Source organism: Asterias rubens, chromosome 10 (genome assembly GCF_902459465.1).
Source record: "Asterias rubens chromosome 10, eAstRub1.3, whole genome shotgun sequence".
Classification (NCBI taxonomy): Eukaryota; Metazoa; Echinodermata; class Asteroidea; order Forcipulatida; family Asteriidae; genus Asterias; species Asterias rubens.
In genome coordinates, this window is record NC_047071.1 from 12,518,284 (window position 1) to 12,539,271 (window position 20,988).

At 38.2% G+C, this 20,988-nt stretch overlaps 1 protein-coding gene across 1 annotated transcript in view; it reads right to left on the bottom strand.

The window, feature by feature from the left end:
* LOC117295728 (alpha-N-acetylgalactosaminide alpha-2,6-sialyltransferase 2-like) overlaps positions 1 to 20,988 on the bottom strand; it is a 40,925-nt gene that overhangs the window by 13,730 nt on the left and 6,207 nt on the right. Inside the window, exons 2-3 of the mRNA XM_033778448.1 lie at positions 2,109 to 2,225; positions 1,244 to 1,508 (exon numbers count right to left, since the gene is read on the bottom strand). Coding sequence (XP_033634339.1) covers positions 1,244 to 1,508; positions 2,109 to 2,225 — 382 coding nt within the window. The remainder of the gene's footprint in view (positions 1 to 1,243; positions 1,509 to 2,108; positions 2,226 to 20,988) is intronic.

The window sequence follows — 20,988 nt, forward strand, 5'->3', positions numbered from 1 at the left end:
TCACCAAGACCGTCTCGAACCGAGACTATTTGCAACGTTGTGACGTCACGAACGGGTGGTGTTTCAAACAATTCTATCCAAAACGCTCCTTTAAAAAGCTCCTTTCAAACACCTGATGTAATTCTTACAAAAACAATTTAAACAATAGAGTTTACGATTTTTTTTTGTACACTTAAATTTCGTATGCTATGCATGATTTCTTTGAGTGGTTGGTTTTGCATACAATCTAACTTGGTCGTTATCCATGTGGGTCCCAGATGGTAAACGTAATTGACTATAAGTAGGACCTTCGCAAATTTGTGTCTCTGGAACACGTTGCAGAATAACTTTCAAACAGCTGCCGTTGCTTTGTAGTCTAATTACATTTTATCTTGAACAATAGCCCTATAGCCAAATATCTTTCTCACGCAATACTGTCGACTGTTTGACAAAATACCATGCATGTATCATAAAAGGCACGCTTCAAATTCCACACCTTTAATTTCTTAAGTTCAAATCTTCTCTCAATAGCTGCAACTGATTGAAAATGCAAAAAGTTGTATAATCAAAGATTAACACTATTTATGATTCTATCTAAAATATGTTGATAATGATGCACTGGCAGGGGACTTTTTGGAAATTTTATTGGAAGGTCTGCTGCCACCTAGCGTTCCAAACTCTCCCATCAAAGTATTTGAAAAGCTACATCTATAGTTCACTCGTTCCCAGCGCCAAACGGCGTTGGGAGTGGCAAACGTATCAAACACGCTTATTGGTTCGTGTAGTGTGAGAAAGAAAATGCGTAGTCCCATCATGCACACTCACACTGCACCATATCTATATGCACTGCTCGCATGACGTACTTCCTGGGCAGGAATCTGACCAAGCTGATTAGCCAATCCCAGCGGTCCTGGGTAGATCTTGCCGCTGGAGCCGAGCGTACATCTTTGAGCAAGTTCGGGTGAGCGACTAGACTTTACCGTAAACTGTGAAGTAACTCTCGAATTGACTATTGTGGACAATGCTCCAGTGCATGGTTCGATATAGTAAATCTCCCTGTGCTCTATGGTTTCTGGTTAGTCTAGTCGACCTGGTCAAGTCTGGTCGCAACCAGAACTTGCTCCATTAGCCTTTTTGACATATATAGTGGCCACTGTTATTATAGAAGGGCAATTTGTGGTTTGTGTACACAGATTTACCCAAACCCTACAGTGTTGTAGTATTGTGTCCACCACATCTCAAAATGGCTTATACTTCAACTCACCATGTAATGTATAAATTGACTACTTCGGACGTACTCCTTCTCCTCAAGCGACCATAACGGCTTCCTTAATCTCGTTCTATTTTCAATTTCCCTGTAAAATTTGTCCCCATAGGTGCTGTTGGCGGGTTGACTGTTTGAAAAACTTTTGATAATCGTGAGAGTTTTGTTTTCCTTTGTGACGGGAGTTGACGTCCCTTTGTGGAACGACCGCTCCAAAACATTGTGTAGAAATCTCTGTATCAAGTTGTTGTCGGGGACCTTTTTACTGTAAGAAAACGGAAAGATGGATTTAAAAATTGTTACCCTTTTCAACTGACCATGCATTGACGTCATCAACGCCGCCATCTTAGAGGTACAACGGGGATGAAACAATGGAAACAGGATGTGGGTCAATGAAAACCATTTTTATACATACAGCACGCACTTCAGTTGCTCAAACATTGCCTTAACACTGCCTTTTTGACAAGGCCCTTAAAGCTCCTGCCGTCGATTTCACCAAACTCTTCCTAACTTTCTAACTTAAGATTCATCTCAGGACTTATGACGGGTTTACCCTTGTCACACGAAGATGTGTGCTTTCAGATGCTTGATTTCGAGACCTCAAATTCTAAATCTGAGGTCTCGAAAACAAATTCGTGGAAAACTACTTCTTTCTCGAAAACTATGTTACTTTAGAGGGAGCCGTTTCTCATAATGTCCTATACTATCAATCTCTCACTCGTTCCCAAGTAAGGTGTTATGCTGAACATTATTTTGAGTAAATACCAATAGTGTCCAATGGCTTTAAGCTCATTATGAATTTAATAATATGTAAACAAAATATATTTATAAATTTCAAGTATTTTTCTTGTCGATAAAGCCTTACCTTGACTCCAAAGTCCCGCTTTGGATGTTACGAGTTGGCACGTCAAGATTGTAGAACTTGACAGCAAATAAGCCGACGGTTAACAAAACACACAGTCCGAAGACAGACCTCACCAGCCTGCAAGAGAAAACCCACAAAACAAAGAATTATTGTTTTCATTCACACATCCTAACAATCGAAGATTTGTTTTAATTAAAAGACACTGGACACTATTGGTAATATTGTCAAAGACCAGTCTTCTTACTTTGTGTATCTCAACATATCCATACAAATATTAAAAAAACAGTGAAAATTTAAGCTCAATTGGTCGTCGAAGTTGCGAGATAATAATGAAAGAAAAAAACCCCTTGTCACACGAAGTTGTGTGCTTTCAGATGCTTGATTTCATGACCTCAAAATCTAATTCTGAGGTCTCGAAATCAAATTCGTGGAAAATTATTTCATTCTCGAAAACCACATCAACTCAAAGGAAGCCGTCTCACACCGTTTATACCATCAACCTCTCCCATTTACCTCTCCCGTTAACTAATAACGCAGTGTTTTATGCTAATAACTATTTTGAGTAATTACCAATAGTGTCCACTGCCTTTAAGTATAAATGTGTCCCTCTTTTGTTTGTTATTAAACACACCATCCAATCTCTTCTTGTTTGGTTTTACCCATACACACCGATAAATCACTTTATACTCAATACTTTCAGAGTTCGGTGAAGAAAGATCACACAGCAGGCGATTACTTTGGTAGGATTCGAACCCACGACCAATCTATAGAGCAGATGTCTTTCAACTAGACCACCAAGATTGCCGGTACCTATAGAGGCTACTGAGCACTACAAAGCTTTACACATCAGTGAAAGTGTACAACTTCTAGTTTCTTCATCCCCGTTGCAAATTTAACATCTCTTAAAAAAAACTCTGTGAACGGTTCAGCAGATCAGGCGGTCATTGCACATTGGAGGGATAAAAACACAGATTTGCAAAAAAATTAATAAAAAATCCACAGATTTGCACATGATAACTTACAAGCCATGGTAGATGGGCATGGTGAAAAAACTTCCCTTGAAATATGTTTGCCTGAATAATGTCACTTCGGTTTCTCCTGTCAACTTTAGTGGGCGGCACTAACAATATACTTTCCAAAGCCAATGATGTTGATAATTATTCCCGTGGAGTCAATTGAAGTAGGCCTTATGTAAAAGCCAGACGCTGTAATGAATGCCTGTCAATACAGTAGAACCTTAAACCTCTACTGAAAGCCTAAACCGGCGGGTTCACCTATAGTGCCATAGCATGCTGTGAAATTTATCCCTAAAAGGCATACACATTTACTCGGTAACGAGCAATGGAGAGAGTTGTTGATAGTACATATATTGTGGAAAATGGCTCCCTGTGAGCGTTGTTTCTGAGAAAGCATAACTCCTCCCTCGCTCAAATATTAATGATACTTCAAATGTTCCAAAGCCAATGCCCGCTGTTCCCGTGGAGTCGATTGATGTAAACTGTAAAAGCCAGACTACGGAATGTATACTCTGCAGGCGTGTCAAGTATAGTGCAACCTAAAACCTCTCTTATAAGCCTAACATCAGACAGCGGGTTCAACTACGAGTGGCACTGCATGCTCTGAAAATTATTCCTTAAAGTTAGTAACATTTAATGATTTTAAAGCACACGTGTCATATTGGTAGGTGTTAAAGTCCAATATCCGCACTCTTGATGTAACCCAACGTATACATGAAACAACAAACCTGTGTCAATTTAAAGGAACACGTTGCCTTGGATCGGTCGAGTTGGTCTTTGAACAGCGTTCTGTAACCGTTTGTTATAAAATGCATATGGGTAGAAAGATGTTGTAAAAGTAGAATACAATATCTACACAAATATGCCTCGAAATTGCGTGGTTTCTTTTGACCTCGTCGACTAACACGGTCGGCCATTTATGGCAGTCAAATTTTTGACTGCCATAAATGGCCGACCGTGTTAGTTTGCGACGTAAAATGAAAACCGTCCAATTTTGAGTGATACTTGTGTGGATAATTATATTCTACTTTTAAAACATCTTTCTAACCATATGCATTTCATAACAAACATTTTCAAACGCATTTTAGAGACCAACTCGTCCGATCCAAGGCAACGTGTTCCTTTAAGCTCAATCGGTCATTCACACGAAAAAGGGATGAAAATCTGTTTTCACTTTTTTCAAACATTGTGTTTTTAACTTATGACTCATTTCTCTTAAATTATTGCATTTCAAGCAAAAGTATTAATTCAAGTAAACAAAATATCAAGGGAAGTTTTGCACCATGATCATCTTTATACCATGAACGTCGTGTCAATCTGTAAGAATTTTTGTTTTTATTCGGTGTTATAAATATAATATAATGCATACTCTTTAAGGTGACTTGATGGCAACCATCTGCACTGCATGCAAAACAGACACCTACGTAGCCCAAGAGACATTCGCGGAGATGTAACTCACTATTCCAAGAAATATGATGAGGAAACTGAAACGCTTATGAATGTTCTTACCAGAGAGTGCCTGAAACTGGTTTTTCTGTAAATACACAATGCCTTGTGTGAAATTGTCTTCAGATTTTTTATTTTTTATTCCAATCATCTTTAATACTAATAGGGTGACAATTTTATTTATTTATTTATTTTAAATCTTTAGACATACACAATAGTTACAAGTTGTACAGGGGCTGTCAAGGTTAAAACAAAAGTATAAAACTGTCATCAAAAGATGTGTAAAACCAGACCCCTGCCAACGATTAAAATTTAATTATACAATATAAAAAGGAGATTACATTGAAACATATGATTTGAAACTTGTGGAATGTGTATAACGAAGAGAGGTTTGCGGCAACACTTAAAATGTGAAAATCTATTTTTGAGAATGTTGGTTCAAAGTGAGAAAACCATACAGAAAACAGTTCTCAAAATGAACCCAGGCTTCGATCATTGAATGATAGCCTATTAAATGAACTGGACTTTGAAACAACAGTTCATGCAGATTTTCTCATTCCTGGACATAGGCCCCGTTCCCACTGGACCCCGCACTGATCTCGCACTTCGAAAGGGGCGGTAATACCACGAATGGGCGATGAAAGGGCGAGCAATGTGAAAACCAAGGTCTTAAAAACACAACAAAACACAAAAATCAAGCTGTCTTTAAGGCACGGAGATTCCAGCATATAACTTGAAACATTTCGCTCACATAGTGAACATTATCTAAAATAACTCACATCCATCACACTGACAGATATAGCCCTTGCATGGGCTTCCAACACGTCCTTTCAACATTGCGTTTGATTGAAAGCCTGGTGATTGTTCCCACATCAGCTCACCAGAGAAATAAAGAAAACATCCCTTAACGTTTCGGTTGATCTGATCCCTGTATTAAAGCACTGGACACCTTTGGTAAAAATGTTTAAGACCAGTATTCTCACTTGGTGTATCCCTGGACATAGTGCATAAAATAACAAACCTGTGAAAATTTGGGGTCAATTGGTCATCGAATTCACAAGAGAATAACGGAAGAAAAAAACATCCTTGTTGCATTTTTTCAGATGCATGTGAAGATGTCTGATGCATATATGAAAAGGCTTCAGCTGAAGTCTTTTTATTATTTGAGTGAGAAATTACACATCTCAAAAACTACGTCACTTCAGAGGGAGCCGTTTCTCACAATGTTTTATAATCAAAATCTCTCCATTGCTTGTTACTAAGTAAGTTGTTATGCTAACAATTATTTTGAGTAATTTCCAGAAGTGTCCAGTGCCTTTAAGCAATGAGGGAAAGGCCTCTCCAGACACCTCAGTCCGGCTGAGCTTATTAATTATTAGCGAGTTTGACGAGTCTTGCCAGCGGGCTCTAGGTGTCCCATTGCCAGGCGAGCAATCTCGCACGGCTGGCATAGTCATGTGGAACGCACGAGCGGTTAGACGCAAATAGCAGTGGAAAAACTAACGGAGAACGGAACACCTAAAAGAAAAACGAGCCAAGATGTCAAAGCTAATGACAAAAGCACCTCCAAAATGAAGCCCAATTTTGATTTATTTATTTAAATGTTCTTCTTCTCGAGATAGTCAGATCATAGTGATCGAGACTTCTAGTTGTCACCACCAATAATTACATTAGATCTACACAACCCATTTGAAGCGAGGTTTAGCTGCACGACGAGAGCAAATAATAATGCGTGAACGTGACCGTCAAAAAGGGTGTTTTTTCTGGGTGACGTCGCCACTTTGGGTTTTTTTTTATGCTCACGTATGACGTCTGCACGCACGTAACTGACGTGAAAAACGGTAACTTCACGTATGCTAAAACGCGAGATGTGAACGACACAATTTTCTTATATGGACGTGCAGCTAAACCTACCTATCTACATGGTGGCGTTCGCAAACGTTAGTCTAAGTATATTTCATTTGGTGCCATACACGACCATAATATAGTTGAGTACCTTTTCATTGATAGTTTGTCGTGGCCGAGTTTTCTAGGGCTGTGAAATCAAGTTTTGACATTTACAGAACTACAGAATTAGGTTTGAGTCCTGACCTGGTCGTTTTGTTTTTGTTTTTTTGAGCGAGACACTTATCAATATCATAATTGCTTCTCTCCAACTTGGAATACAAAATGAGTACCGGCGAGAGCCGTGGAGTGACCTGTGATGAATTGCCATCCTATCCAGGGGGAATATTATTACTTTCAGTCGTTAAAGGCAGTGGACACTATTGGTAATTACTCAAAATAATTATTACCATAAAACCTTTCTTGATTACGAGTAATGGGGTAAGGTTGATAGTATAAAACATTGTGAGAAACAGCTCCCTCTGAAGTGAAGTAGTTTTCGAGAAAGAAGTTATTTTCCCTGAATTTGATTTCGAGACCTCAGATTTAGAATTTGAGGTCTCGAAATCAAGCATCTTAAAGCACTCAACTTCGTGTGACAAGGGTATTTTTTTCTTTCATTAATATCTCGCAACTTCGACGACCGATTGAGCTCAAATTTTCACAGGTTTGTTGTTTTATGCATATATATGTTGACATACACTAAGTGAGAAGACTAGTCTTTGACAATTACCAATAGTGTCCAGTGTCTTTAATGCCAATGAAACCGGATATAAACACCGGTCCGATGAGCCATAGTGGCTCGGGGACAGACCTCATTTTTCAATCTGAGTATCTCGGTGTACTTTCCCCGAGTTCTGTGAAGAAAAAAAACAGGTTGTGAAATTTTTCACTTGATAAAAACAGGATTACCAACCAAATTTTCACGAGATATTCAGGATAAGCAAACAACAGCTGAATAAACGAGTAACAAGCAATGTGCAACAAATTGTGCAAGAAATTTGGTTGGTAATCCTGTTTTTATCAAGGACAAACAATCATTGCAAGCAATTTTTCGTGCTTAGCAGCTAGCTCTATGACACTTTGGGCCCCGACCTGTGAGGACAGGCAGCAGACTGTGCATCATTATTGGAAAGCCATCACAATATCTATTCAGTATGCTGTGGGAAAGAATGGAATGGAAACCACCACACAAACATTGGGTTTAATTTTTAAAACAGTTATTGATTCAGTCTCGCTCTGATATACACGCTTCATAAATCCGAACACACACTGTATTACACTGCGGGGATGGTATAGCGTTGACAGCTCTATGCTGTTCAAAATTTTCAAAAACATTGGTGTAATTAATTAGTACTACATTTTTGAATATTAAATATATTGCAGAGCAGGAAAAACAGAGCGGGAAAGACCGGTGTCCCATGGAATTCTGTACGCCGGAGATTCGGTCCCCAAATGGGAAAGTAACATGGGCTGAGGAGGAGGACTACAAAGAGGGCGCTTCAGAAGAAGTTTGTACACAGTTTGCCATAATGGGGGGGGGGGGGGGGCACCGAATCTATGGGGGACAGAATCTCATGCCACACCGGCAACCTGAAGATGACTTCATAAACCGCAAGAAGTTTAAAATGGCGTGAATGAATCTCATGCCACACCGGCAACCTGAAGATGACTTCATAAACCGCAAGAAGTTTAAAATGGCGTGAATGCGGCATGCCGAAGGTGTTCAATGTTTCTTGTGGAATGGCTTACCATAAATTCATAAATAAATACGCTATAGGACGGTCTTATAAAGGCAATGTACTATGGTTGGGGTCCCCTTTCATTGTTTTTTTCTTCAGTTCAGACTGCCGCATATTACACAAAACTAATTATCTGAACAATAGTACTATATATTGGACCAGATAATTAGTTTTGTTTAAAATACCTGCTACAATAGCTCAACAGCAAACAAGGAAATTAAAGGAACACGTTGCCTTGGATCGGTCGAGTTGGTCTTTGAAAAGCGTTATGTAACCGTTTGTTGTAAAATGTGTATGGTTAGAAAGATATTGTAAAAGTATAATACAATGATCTACACAAATATGCCTCGAAATTGCGTGGTTTTCTTTTTACCCTGTCGACTAACACGGTCGGCCATTTTATGGGAGTCAAAATTTTGACTCCCATAAATGGCCGATCGTGATAGTTCGCGACGTAAAAGGAAAACAGTGCAGTTTCGAGTGATACTTGTGTGGATCATTATATTCTACTTGTAAAACATCTTTCTAATCATATGCATTTTATAACAAAAGGTTTCAAACGCTTTTAATAGACCAACTCGTCCGATCCAAGGTAACGTGTTCCTTTAAGCACACGGGTGCAAGCAGTTTCTGGACCAGGCTGACCTAAAACTGGTCTGACCAAGAAGGGGTCAGCACCAAACGCGTAGATGGAATTGCCTTCCAAGCAGATGACCCCCCCCCCCCCTTATCCCCACCCAAAACAACAACATCACCCACCCCACACAATAATGATGAAATTAGAAACACCCGTCAAAATAACACAGTGTGAATTAAGAGATGTGTTAACACACATCAGACGATATGAGGTTGATGTACTATCCAGTGATGTTTGCACCGGGAAACCGGCTAATTACACCCGTTGGCATTTACACACACACACACTGCTATGCATGGCAAACGCCTGAGTAGTTTCAGTTATATACATTCGGCTCCCGTAGGGGCCATGGAAACCCACGCACATATGTGTCCCCCCCCCCCCCCCCCCTTTCGCTTGAAAACACACGACTCCCTGAACCAGTTTGTAAACTTATAATAACATTAAAACTGGATGAGAATGTATATTAAAGGCACACTGCAGCCGATTTCATGAAACGATAGGATTAATCCTATCTCGGGTAAGGACGAGTAACTCGTTATAACTTTGAATGGGTTCAATGGGCCCTAACGTCTATTGGATACGGAACTTAACTCGTCCTTAGTCTGAAAGTGGTGAAATCGACGGCACATTTGTATTCTCACTTTGTGTGTCTCAACATGCATCAAAATGACAAATCTTTGAAAACTTTGACTCAGTTATTTAGAAATCGAATTTACAAAAGAGTAATGAAAGAAAAAACAGCCTTGCTGCATTACTTTGTGTGCTTTCACTCAGATGCACAATAAAAGGCTTCAGGGCTGAGGTCTTTCAACGTTGACGACCGAGTGAGAAATGACATCTTTCTCAAAAACTACGTTACTTCAGAGGGAGCCGTTTATCGTTATGTGTTATACTACCAGCAGCTTTTCATTGCTCGTTATACCAAGTAATTTGGTATCCCAACAATTATTTTGCCTTTAAGACTCTTTTAACGCTGGCCGATTTAATTGATGTTTGTACAAATATTTAATGACATGTAGGGTCAGATGTTCATTCAGCCCATTATAAATGTCGCCTGAGCCTGGTAGACTAAATAAACTGGTGTTGGGCGGTCAAACTGCAAAAAGTGGGTGTATAAATTGACACTATGGTGTTTGTCAAATATAAATACGAAAAAGAATCGACTTTTACACCAAAGGGTGTTAAAATAACACCAAAAGGTTTTGCCAAAACAAATACATTGGTGTTAATTTCACAACCTATAGTTAAATGTAATTTTAATTCACTCTTTGGTATCATTATTATATGTGACAACACATGGTGAATGGTGCCAATATAGTCACCCCAGTTTTGTGCAGAGCACATCTCAAAACGTGTTCAGTTATTAAAACCAAAATATATAACCTGTACATGACACTGGACACCTGTGGTAACTGTTGTCAAAGCAGTCTTCTATCTCAACATATGCATTGCACAAAAATAATAAACCTGTGAAAATTTGAACTCAATCGGTCGTCGAAGTTGCGAGATAATAATGGAAGAAAAAACACCCTTGTCACACAAAGTTGTGTGCTTTCAGATGCTTGATTTTGAGACCTCACACTCACGCGTGAGGTCTCGAGATCAAATTATTATTGTGTTTTGTGGAAAATTACTTCTTTCTCGAAAACTACGTTACTTCATAAGGGAGCCGTCTATCACGATGTTTTATACCGTCAACAGCTCCCATTAATCGTTAACAACAAGTAAGTTTTTGAGCTAACAATTGTTTTGAGTAATTGAGTGACTCGAGTGCCTTTAAGTTAACCCGATAGCTAGCGAAGAGTTCATTTTAATATATGGTCTTCGATGTCCCAGTACGAGCAACGCTTTCGACTAGATACAGAAAATACTGCCTCCATGCCCCCATTGCGTAGGTGCGCTTGAAATGCTCGAGTAAACTTACAATTTCCTCAGTCTAAGGTGCCTTATACCAAGAAGAAGATGCCTTGAATCCTTACCCTTTCAAAAACGATGATTACAAATGCCGAGCTCCAATTTCAATAGAAAGGGAAGTCGACGTGGAAGTCACAAGGAAACAGCAAGTCTTTTTCACGTAAAAAGCCATTGCACATTGTGTATTAGCACAGCATAACATACCCATTTGAATATTACATCTACAGTGTACTGAACTTGTAATCTGTATAGCAAACGACATACTTGAAACCTCCTCGGCAAAATGGGAGCCTTGCTGATTATTATCAATACATGTATATGGTTTTAAATTTTGTATGCGACTACCGTGTTCCTGCAACGTGCAGCTGTTTCTCTGCACATCCATAAAATCTCCAATGATCCATGCACAAGAACAATTTGAGGAATCTCACCATATCTTATATTTTTGATAAATCGTTATCCTCAACACGATACATGATCAGAATATTTTCACAATCGTATGCCCCATCTGCTCTAATTGCAACGGTATATAGTTGGCAGGGGAGCCTCCCCGTTTTCAACACCGCATTTACAAATGTTATTAGTTTGCATGTAAAATTGAGCCTTAAAGTATAGAAATAACAGCAAACACAAACGTGATCGCATTAAAAACAAAATTGGATTGGTATCCCTTGTTAAACTTAGGATTTAAGATGGAGCTGGAAGTATTTTTTCGGAGAGACAAACTGCAAGTATTTTTTTCAGAGAGATAATTTCGTCGCAATTTTCGTAAATTGTCAGTTCAGGCGCATGCGGATTTACAACAGATTGTCAGTCTGCCGCCACCTAACGCTTCACGAGACAGTCACCTTTAATCAAAGGTGTGGCAGGAAATAATGCCCCCCCCCCCCATACGGTGAACTGTGTACAAACTACTTCTGATAGCGCACTCTTTTGAAACATTCCTTCAGCCCAAGTTAAAGTTTCCAACTAAACCAGACGTTTTGAACAAGACGTATCATTTCTCAGTAGTATCAAAACATACCGAGGAACTTAATTGAAGCACGGATGGTCGCATGCCAACAACCTTGCTCTTATTAACAACCTAAGTTTGTGGATGTTCACTGAGTGTAATACATGTTAGCAATATAATCCGGTTGTAGTTCAAATCATGCTGGTATCTGATGATGAATTATTTTGATTTTGACACTTTCTAAACTTTCAGATTTTTTCGGATTCATTACTAAAGTACGATGTGAACTTGTTTTACAATAAGTGTGACATTATATAATAGATGTTAAATTTGCATCGGGGATAAAGAATATTAATTTTGGTTTTTACCCATACACCGATGTGTGTTAGCACTGTATACTCAGTACTTTCCCCGAGTCCTGTGAAAACCCACGACCCTTGCAATTCTAGAGCAGTGTCTTACCAACTAGACTACCGAGGTTGCCCGGCAGCTAGAGGCAGTTCGAATCCTATGTTTTGGCAGCGGGTACCGCAACGAGTGTGACATTGTACATTCTTTGGGTATTCTGGCAGGCAATATACTGCACTGACCATATGGCAAAGTTTATATTATTTTCTGTTAACATTTCCACATAAATCCAAGAGTCATGAAAGTAAAAGTTTGACATTTTTTGAGATGTGCCCCCTTTCGTTATCATATCAGAAGTTGACAATAGCTAGACAGTGCAATCTCCATAAAACATAAGATTTTACGTTTTCTTCCACTAGGCTGTGTAAAAATCGTGCCTGCCGGAAATGCAGGCTCTGTGGCTCTCTTGTAAACATGTGATGTCACAAGTCACATCGTCTATACCTTTAAAAGCATAGCTATCCATTATAAGCTGGTTTCATTATCAGTGGAAATCTATAGGTGAAGGTTCATCCGGTGCTGTGCCATTTTCGAGGAAACGGCATTCAACAGCTATCAAACTGTTTTATTGCACACTGCAGTTTTTGCAGTGTACCTTTAAAGGCAGTGGACACATTGGTAATATTGTCAAAGTCTAGCCTTTACAGTTGCTGTATCTTAAAGACAGTGGACACTATTGGTAATTGTCAAAGACTAGCCTCCACAGTTGCTGTATACATGTAGTGTTAACGACAGTTGACACTAATGGTAATTGTCAAAGTCTATAGCCTTTACAGTTGCTGTATCTTAAAGGCAGTGGACACTATTGGTAATTGTCAAAGACTAGCCTCCACAGTTGCTGTATAGTGTTAAAGACAGTGGACACTATTGGTAATTGTCAAAGTCTAGCCTTTACAGTTGCTGTATCTTAAATGCAGTGGACACTATTGGTAATTGTCAAAGACTAGCCTCCACAGTTGCTGTATAGTGTCAAAGACAGTGGACACTATTGGTAATTGTCAAAGTCTAGCCTTTACAGTTGATGTATCTCAACATATGCATAAAATAACAAACCTGTGACAATTTGAGCTCAATCGGTCATCAAACTTGCGAGATAATAATCAAAGAAAAAAAACACCCTTGTCACACAAAGTTGTGTGCGTTTAGATGGTTGATTTCAAGACCTCAAGTTCTAAATCTGAAGTCTCGAAATCAAATTCGTGGAAATTTACTTCTTTCTCGAAAACTATGGCACTTCAGAGGTAGCCGTTTCTCACAATGTTTTATACCATCAACCTCTCCCCCATTACTCGTCACCAAGAAAGGTTTTATGCTAAAAAAAATTGAGTAATTACCAATAGTGTCCACTGTCTTTAAAGGGAGGGTGTACTCAAAAAAGTAATTACACAAACAAACTAACTTGGTAAAACTACTCGTCACCAAGAAAGGTTTTATGCTAAAAAAAAAATTGAGTAATTACCAATAGTGTCCACTGTCTTTAAAGGGAGGGTGTACTCAAAAAAGTAATGACACAAACAAACTAACTTGGTAAAAAGCATTGCGGTAATATAGGCCTATAGCATTGTAATAAAAAAATCTCAAGAAAGGGAGGGGTTCAGAAACATTTAAATGGGAGATTTTTCATAGCCTTACTTAAGACAAGTCAAAAGGTCAAGAGAAGGTCACCAACGTCTCCATTTTTATGAAGTACATAAAGCTCTTTCGTATGATGTAAAGTTTGACAAAATAGCTTTTGTGTTTGAGGAAATATGAACTTATTAAATACTGACGACTGTAGAGGAGACTAACTTATTGAAAGAGGGAAATGTATTTTTGAAAACGCCTTGAACGCGACTATACAAAAGCACTAATGTGTACATTTCAGCCTAAAAGCCATTAGTTAACGCCTTTGTCAAATCATTCAAAGCGTTCTAAAGACACTAAATACGTACGTAAAGCCCTTTCATATGATGTAGATTGTCAAAATAGCTTTTGTGGAGAACTGGAGAAGAGACTAACTAGCCGGAAGGGAAATGTTTGTTGAAAACGCCTTGAAAACAGACTACGTACGTAAAGCCCTTTCATATGATGTATAGATTGTCAAAAAAAGCTTTTGTGGTTGAGGACATAGGAACTTATGCATAATGACGACTGAAGAAAAGACTAAAAACTAACCGGAACGTAAATGTTTGTTGAAAACGCCTTGAAAACAGACTAAAAACGAAGCTATTTATAGGAGAAGAAAAACAAATTAATACAAAAATAAAAAATTATTTGTTTTGTCGCAAAGTGGTATCCCATCCAAGTACTGACCGGGCCCGATTTTGCTTATCTTCAGTGATCGGACGGGAACCGGTGTTATCAACGCAGTATGGTCGTAGATACAACCACAAAACGTACGTTTGAAGAAAATATACGATACATTCGATTTGAACCAGAAGGGGGTCATGTCTGTGAGGCGTTTACGGAGTTTTTAATGACCTTTCCGATGATGTAGTGATTGTAAAAATCCCTCATGTAGATCAAAAGTTAAGATTTTTTTTACATAATAAACTTTGAATTAGTGTATCTCGTCAACTGATGACGTCGTCGTGACGTAACAACTTTTGTATCATCTACTGGTGATTGTCTACCTGTGTGCAAAGTTTCAACTTAATGCAAGCTTCGCATCTATGCTTTTTCTTGCGGACAATCGACTCGGAGAAGAACATTAAAAACTAGATATAGTGTTTGTAGAAACAAACACTAGGTGTTCGGCTATTGTTGGGTCAGTGTTTGAATCAATGAAAAAAGTGTTGTTAATAGCTCGTTAATAGCTCGTCAAAAACCAAACAGTTTTCTCGATGTGTAATAATTTTATAGTAAAGCATCAAAAAGTGTACATTTCAAGCCTTTAAATAATGCCTTTTCAAAGCATTTTACAGGCACATCCGGTTAATACACGTCATAAGGTCAAAAGAAGGTCACCAACATACCCATTTTTGTGAAGTACGTAAGGCCCTTTCATATGATGTATAGATTGTCAAAATAGCTTTTGTGGTTGAGGAAATGTGAACTGATGAATAATGACGACTGGAGGAAAGACTAACTAACCGGAAGGGAAATGTTTGTTGAAAACGCCTTGAAAACAGACTACGTACGTAAAGCCTTTTCAAATGATGTAGATTGTCAAAATAGCTTTTGTGGTTGGAGCCTTATGCATAATGACGACTGAAGAAGAGACTAACTAACCGGAAAATAAATGTTAGTTGAAAACGCCTTGAAAATAGACTAAAAACGAAGCTATTTATAGGAGAAGAAAAAACAAAACAAAATTAAATAGATATAGTGTTTGTAGAAACAAACACTAGGTGTTCGGCTATTGTTGGAGCATTGTTAAGGTTCCAACAGCCGGTGTGGACGTTTTTTTATTGTCATTTATGAGCTAGCAACTATTAGCTCCCCACTTAACTGTTTACATCTGTTTTCATAAATATACAAGTCATTAAAAAAAACTTATTAAGTTTTTATTGATGACTTGTGTATTTATGAAAACAGATGTAAACAGTTAAACGGGGAGCTAATATTATTTGTAATGTCAAAAGTTGCACTAATAGTTGCTAGCTCATAAATGACAATAAAAAAACGCCCACACCGGCTGTTGGCACCCTTGATAATGCTCCAAACACGAATAATTCACAAATACAAACTAGGTGAAAATTTTAGCATGTGAACTTTTAGTGCACCCCAGTTAAAATCTAGGGACGAAGGCTTGAATCGTGTGGATTGATTGTTCAGACCCTACGTGATTGTTTGGGGTTTCCCTCTATAATGGTTGCCTACCACATCTAAAACTGACATTTCTTAACCACTACACGAGTATCTCCAGGTATATGGCTCTTTCGAAATAGATGTATAAAGAAAAACTTTACATGTAGTGGTTGTATATTTACAAACACTTGTTCGGTGTACATATCTATTTTTTTTTAAATCAAAACTTAACCCCTTTAATCCTAACACAATGTGTTTTATAAAACTGGTGGGATTTGATCCTACAAGGTTTGCACTGCTGGAGCAGATCTCTTACCGCTGCTAGAGCAGGGCCCAACTTCATAGAGCTGCTTAACGGTCGATTTTGTGCTTACTGGGCGCACCTAGCAAATTGTTCATTTCATAGCCTTGCTTAAGACAAGTCAAAAGGTCAAGAGAAGGTCACCAACATCTCCATTTTTATGAAGTACGTAAAGCTCTTTCGTATGATGTAAAGATTGACAAAATAGCTTTTGTGGTTGAGGAAATATGAACTTATTAAATATTGACGACTGTGGAAGAGACTAACTTATTAAAAGAGGGAAATGTATTTATGAAAACGCCTTGAACGCGACTATACACAAGCATTAATGTGTACATTTCAGCCTAAAAGCCATTAGTTAACGCCTTTTTCAAAGCATTCAAAGCATTCTAAAGGCACTACATACGTACGTAAAGCCCTTTCATATGATGTAGATTGTCAAAATAGCTTTTGTGGAGAACTGGAGAAGAGACTAACTAACCGGAAAGGAAATGTTTATTGAAAACGCCTTGAAAACAGACTACGTACGTAAAGCCCTTTCATATGATGTAGATTGTCAAAATAGCTTTTGTGGTTGAGGGCATAGGAACTTACGCATAATGACGACTGGAGAAGAGACTAACTAACAGGAATGTTTGTTGAAAACGCCTTGAAAACAGACTATGTACGTAAAGCCCTTTCATATGATGTAGATTGTCAAAATAGCTTTTGTGGTTGAGGGCATAAGCATAGGAACTTATGCATAATGACGACTGGAGACTAACTAACCGGAAGAGAAATGTTTGTTGAAAACGACTTGAAAACAGACTAAAAACGAAGCTAATAGGAGAAGAAAAAATAAAATAAAAAAATAAATAATACAAAATTTGGTCGCCAATTGGTCTCCCATCCAAGTAATGACCAAGCCCGATTTAGCATAACTTCAGTGATCGGACGGGAACCGGTGTTATCAACGCAGTACGGTCGTAGATAGTGTACAATAAATTCGATTTGAATCAGAAGACAAGATCAAAAGGTTAACACCTTGAACGAAGACTATTCTACATGAAGCTTTTTCGCGCTCTATGGATGATCACTGGAGCGTGACTCTCCAGCACAGCTATTACACTACACGTTGTGTGTATGCCCAAGTGTAATGTTTATGCACATACCAACGGGGATTTACGTTGTTCTTTAGACGTGAATTTTGAAATGTTTAACCTCTCTTTTGAGCCGAAGACAAAATCAAAATGGGGTCATGTCTGTGAGGCGTTTACGGAGTTTTTAATGCCCTTTCTGATGATGTATTGATTGTAAAAATCCGTCATGCAGATCAAAAGTTATGATTTTTTTAAAATAATATCGCATACTTACACGTGGTGACCGCAATGCACCGCATGCTTACACGTGGTGACAAAGTACATGTACATGTAATTGTAAAGTCTTTACGCGCAATCAATGGGGGAATTTTGTAGTCCTTTAGGCCTATACATGAATTTTAGAATTTTCAACCTCGATTTTGAACCGGAAGACAAGATCAAAATGGGGTCATGTCTGTGAGGTGTTTACGGAGTTTTTAATGCCCTTTCCGATGATGTATTGATTGTAAAAATCCGTCATGCAGATCAAAAGTTATGATTTTTTGAAATAATAAACTTTGAATGAGTGTATCTCGTCAACTTTTGTATCATCTACTGGTTATTGTCTACCTGTGTGCAAAGTTTCAACTTAATGCGAGTTTCGCATCTATGCTTTTTCTTGCGGACAATCGACAGCGAGAAGAATAAGAAAAACCAAAAAAAAAAAAAAAAAAAAAAAAAAAACGAACAAAAACAATGAGTTGTTCGGGCTGTTGCCCGAACACCTAACTAGATATAGTGTTTGTAGAAACAAACACTAGGTGTTCGGCTATTGTTGGGTCAGTGTTTGAATCAATGAAAAAAAGTGTTGTTGATAGCTCGTCAAATTGCAAAGAAATCAAAACCAAACAGTTTTCTCGATGTGTAAAAAAAATACACTACCAAATAAAAAAGTCAAAGACTATTTTGTTTTTCAAAAATACATTAAAATGTATAGTACATGTATATGCAGCCTACAGCATTTCTTTCGAATACGCCTTTTATATCTCTGATATCTAACATGATACATGTATATAGACATGAACTGTAGCAGAGAGAGAGGGAGGGAGAAAGAGAGTGGGGGACTGGGGAGTGATATTGAAAACTTGATTCTGAAACAGGTGTTCGTAAGTATTGACATAAATCCATAAAGGGAAACAAAGAATATGTGATGAATTACGGCTTGTCCAGCACAGCGGTGCCAAATCGATACGTAGCCTAAAGCAAAATACATTAACTAAAGACACTGGACACTATTGGTAATTGTCAAAGACCAGTCTTCTCACTTGGTGTAGTTCAACACATGCCTGAAATTACGAACCTTTAAAAATTTGAGCTCAATTGGTCGTCGAAGTTGCGAGATAAATATGATTATGAAAGAAAAAAACAACCTTGTCACACGTAGTTGCGTGCTTTCAGATGCTTGATTTCGAAACCTCAAAATCTAATTCGATGAGGTCTCGAAATAGAATTTGTGGAAATTTACGTCTTTCTCGAAAACTACGCTACTTACTTCAGAGGGAGTCGTTTCTCACAATGTTTTATACTATCAAGAACCTCTCCCCATTACTCGTTTCCAAGTCAAGTTTTATGCTAATAATTATTTTAAATATTACCAATAGTGTCCCCTGCCTTTAAAGTCACCTGGAAGTGGTATTTTGTCAAAATAAAGGTTTTTTACACTAAAATGTATTTATTTTGATGAGTGGAATATGAATAAACAACTAACTAAGGTTTAAAAAAAAAAATAGTTTTTGCATGTTATTTACAAATTTGAAAAAAGCCCGACCCGAGAGGGCGCTGTTCGTGACGTCAATGGAGGCGCGGTGAATCGCATGCAGTGCCAACTTAAGATAGTGACGCTTGGCGCAAGCTAAAAACATGCCCTCAAAGTTGAAACAATACCTGATATTTTTCACGTTTGGCAAATGTACGTCTTTCAGGTACCTTCTTCGACTCCCCCACTAGCTGGACAAATTGGTGGGATGGCGTCATGTTTTAGAAAAGAACTTTTCTCTTCATGTCAAAATGTGTAGTGTACATGTATTCCGGATTCTCGAAACACGACGGCTCGAAGTGTTGGAAAAGACAGCGCTTGAAAAGACGTCGGACCGGACCACTTTACAAACTGACCTCATCTTTAGTTGTTTTGCTGCATCCAGCAGCAATACACCTGGTCGACATTGCCAGGAAAAATGCAAGGAAATAAACCCTTTTCGAAACGTACAAACTCGAATGTACTTTCACGTACGTGTGTTCGATGTTCGATCGAGGCAAAAGGGTAGGCGGAGTCACCCCCACACGATATATTTTTTTTTAAACATATAAATCGTTAAAAACAATATAGTACGCCTTTATTTATGCGTGAGGTAGGTACGTCACAATGCTAATCCAAAACGAGGCGATGGGCGCAGCCACTGCAAGTGATGGGGGGACGTGCGCCAATAGCCTCATTTTGGGTAAGAATTATGACGTCATGCATAAATATTAAGAGAGGCGTATTACTCCAAACATTATTTTATGTTCAGAAACATATACTCTAAAGTTTGAAGAAAAACAATTCTATTTTCCTATGCAAACTCTTTCTATTCTGTTTTCCCATCCAAACATGTGCGCCCCATATTACGGAAAATAATTTATTCTAAATGTTTACGAATAATAATTGTTAAGAGTATTACAAGAGACTATCTGAAAAGTAAGTGATGTATCACAAATTATGTCTATATTCACAATCTCTCCAAACCATCTTGATTTTTTTTCTCTCCATTTTATAGTTCAATATCCTCTTCACATCTAACACTCAACTTAAGTTAAACACAACAATACAAATGGACTCAGACTAAATAAAGGGAAACAAACATGACTATGAATCTTCCTATTTGGTATCAAGTTTCTGATTTCGAGTTTTTCCCCTTTTTTATTTCATTATGATGCGTCTATAAACATTCTTTCATATCGTTATTATAAATATTGATTGTAAAATAATGCCACGTGTGCGAGCCACCCACGATTACACAATGTTTAGAGTGGATCAAGTCAATATTAGTCAACCATAACAGTGTTTACATAATACAAACTGTCTAATATTATGTTCAAACAAACCACCTTTGTTTAACAACTGACAAACCCAAGTTCTATCCAAAGGCACCGTACACGTACTTTGGGCATTTTAGTTCCAAGTACCCCGGAAGCCAGCGCCGGAGGGGGTGGGGGGGGGGGCAGGGAGCAGGACCCCGCCCCCTTTAGATCCATAAATAAATTGGCATATACCAAAAGCCCCTTCCTACAAAAAAGGAAAAAAGAACTTGGAGCCCAACCCCCCCCCCCCCCTTAAAACTACACCAACCAACATGTGGCTTCAACACCCAGGTAATCACCTTTATATATCATGAATGTTGTGGCATATTATTTGATTTTGTAAAACAAATGAATGTTACATTACACGTCATTTCTCCTGCTCCGGATTTTGCTCATGCATGCTGCACGCATGGACAATAAATGAATTTTGTTGTTGGCAGCCTACTAAAATATCATGTTTACTAAATACATATTTGTGATTTGAAATAAGTCATTTCCCCTCCTCACAACCATTATTGTTTCGATTATGAAACGTCTAATGACGTCTTTGTTCGGTTTTGACGCGTGATTATGTTAATTAGGATATGACGGAATCGGGGACTTTGTGGGTTGTGTAACAGTTGTGGTCGTTCACTAAAGTCTTTATTTTTATTAGCTACAAGTGTAGCCAGGC